This window comes from Leptinotarsa decemlineata, unplaced genomic scaffold, assembly GCF_025532065.1.
Source record: "Leptinotarsa decemlineata unplaced genomic scaffold, Ldec_3_MD MMD2_tig00005969_RagTag, whole genome shotgun sequence".
NCBI classification, from domain to species: domain Eukaryota; kingdom Metazoa; phylum Arthropoda; class Insecta; order Coleoptera; family Chrysomelidae; genus Leptinotarsa; species Leptinotarsa decemlineata.
The window spans coordinates 32,501-34,375 of NW_027412655.1; the positions used below are offsets into that span (position 1 = coordinate 32,501).

The 1,875-nt window shown below is 47.6% G+C and overlaps 1 protein-coding gene across 1 annotated transcript; it reads right to left on the bottom strand.

The window, feature by feature from the left end:
* Window positions 1–133: 133 nt before the first annotated feature.
* LOC141484529 (histone H3) lies at window positions 134–1,472 on the bottom strand. Its single transcript, XM_074179512.1, has one exon. It carries the CDS (start codon window positions 568–570, stop codon window positions 160–162), a length of 411 nt encoding a protein of 136 aa, XP_074035613.1. The 5' UTR covers window positions 571–1,472; the 3' UTR covers window positions 134–159.
* Window positions 1,473–1,875: the final 403 nt, after the last annotated feature.

Below are 1,875 nucleotides of genomic sequence, written 5' to 3' on the forward strand. Positions count from 1 at the left end.
AATGAAGAAAAAAAAATCGGACTTTTTCATAACGAAAATCCACATATATAAATTACACGCCAGGGTAGAGTATCGAATACGAATTCTTTTCAAATATAAATTGTGGTTCTGAAAAGAACCGTTTTTTCTTTCATTACTTCGTCGTACTATTCGATTTTATTAAGCACGTTCTCCGCGGATTCGTCTAGCCAATTGAATATCCTTTGGCATAATAGTAACACGCTTAGCGTGTATAGCGCACAAGTTGGTATCTTCGAAAAGGCCTACCAGATATGCTTCGCTAGCCTCTTGTAGAGCCATAACGGCTGAACTTTGGAATCGCAAATCAGTTTTAAAATCTTGGGCGATTTCTCTTACTAATCTCTGGAATGGTAGTTTTCGGATTAATAATTCCGTACTTTTTTGGTAACGACGAATCTCTCGAAGAGCGACAGTACCGGGTCTGTATCTGTGAGGTTTCTTAACTCCTCCAGTAGCGGGTGCGCTTTTTCGGGCGGCTTTAGTAGCCAACTGCTTTCTAGGGGCTTTACCTCCGGTAGATTTGCGAGCTGTTTGCTTTGTACGAGCCATCGTATACGAATAGTTCCTCAGTCGAACGACAAATACTGATTAGTGAGCCTTCACGATCGGTCGTTAACAGTTTTATTCAGGTATAAGGATAGGGAACTTCTACCATTGGTTGAATCGAAGAAAGTGGGCGTGTCCCCCCAAAAACAAGACAAAACCAGCTTTCTGACGCCGAGACGGTTCCCGGAGCGGTCCCAAAAAGGTACCCGGCTGGGCGTGAGTTTGCAAGAGACCTCTTGCTCCTAGGTCGCTCGTCGCAGGCAGACCAGAGCCGGCGGGTGCTAGGCCACCGGAGGATCTATTTCCGTATGTATCGTCGTCCTCGAAGATTAACTCCCAGTCCTGAACGCCTCGCGTCCCCTGCATCGTCGCAGATTTCCGGGGCAAGACCTTCTTTTGTTTACACCACAAAGTCTCGAATTTATTATTAGTATACCCTAAACTTTCTAGCTGTCTAACAGGCGCCGCGGGGGTACAGCTGGCCACCACGATGGCACTAGGCCGGACCAGAGGGTTCCCTACGATCCCTAACCACCTAGCCGACACACTATCGCGATTTGACCTACCTAACTCCCTAGGCCCGAAGGAAAGAGACCGCCTCCGGAGGCGCAGGGTCGCTTTAAAGCCCCCAGATATCAGTGCAATGGGACAGCCCACGTAGACTGTCCCTTAGATATACTGGGTAGGCGTACCTCCCGATGTATTCAAGCCTGGGTAGGCCAAATACGTCCAAGGAGGCCGGCTAGTGGGTCCCTCGGTGCGGCGTAGTGCCGAAGACGAAGAAATGCGAATTCTTTGTGTAAGCCCTGAGAAGGGCAGGATTAGAACTGAAAAGTTCCGTTTGCAGTAGTCTGGCCTTGAGAAAGACCTGTTTTATAATATATCCTGGATTCCTGATTTCTGGGTCGTCGCTGGAGCTCGGCCTTGATAAAGGCCAGAAAATCTGTTCCACAGTGTGGTCGTATACGAATTCAGATTGGGAAGTAAATTTGGTTTTTTTACTTCCCAAATCTCTGCCAGTAGAAACTGTAGCCGAAGACTCCTTGTACAATCTTTCTAATTCGAAGTTAGACAAAACCAATGTCCAGTCTTTTAGGTTTCCATTTACAATTATATTGTCAATTTATTATTCAGCAAAATCTCCTCTAAGATTTTTGTAATTCTTAGTAACTCGAGCGCAAACTGCGAAGCGGACTTGACTAGCAGAAGTCGAGCTCTGCCCGTTCCGACCGCGGCGCGCGGTATTTATTCGTTCGCGGCGAGCGCGCGCAGGCTCCGCCTACCTTGCTCGCTGCCGTCTCTCGATGA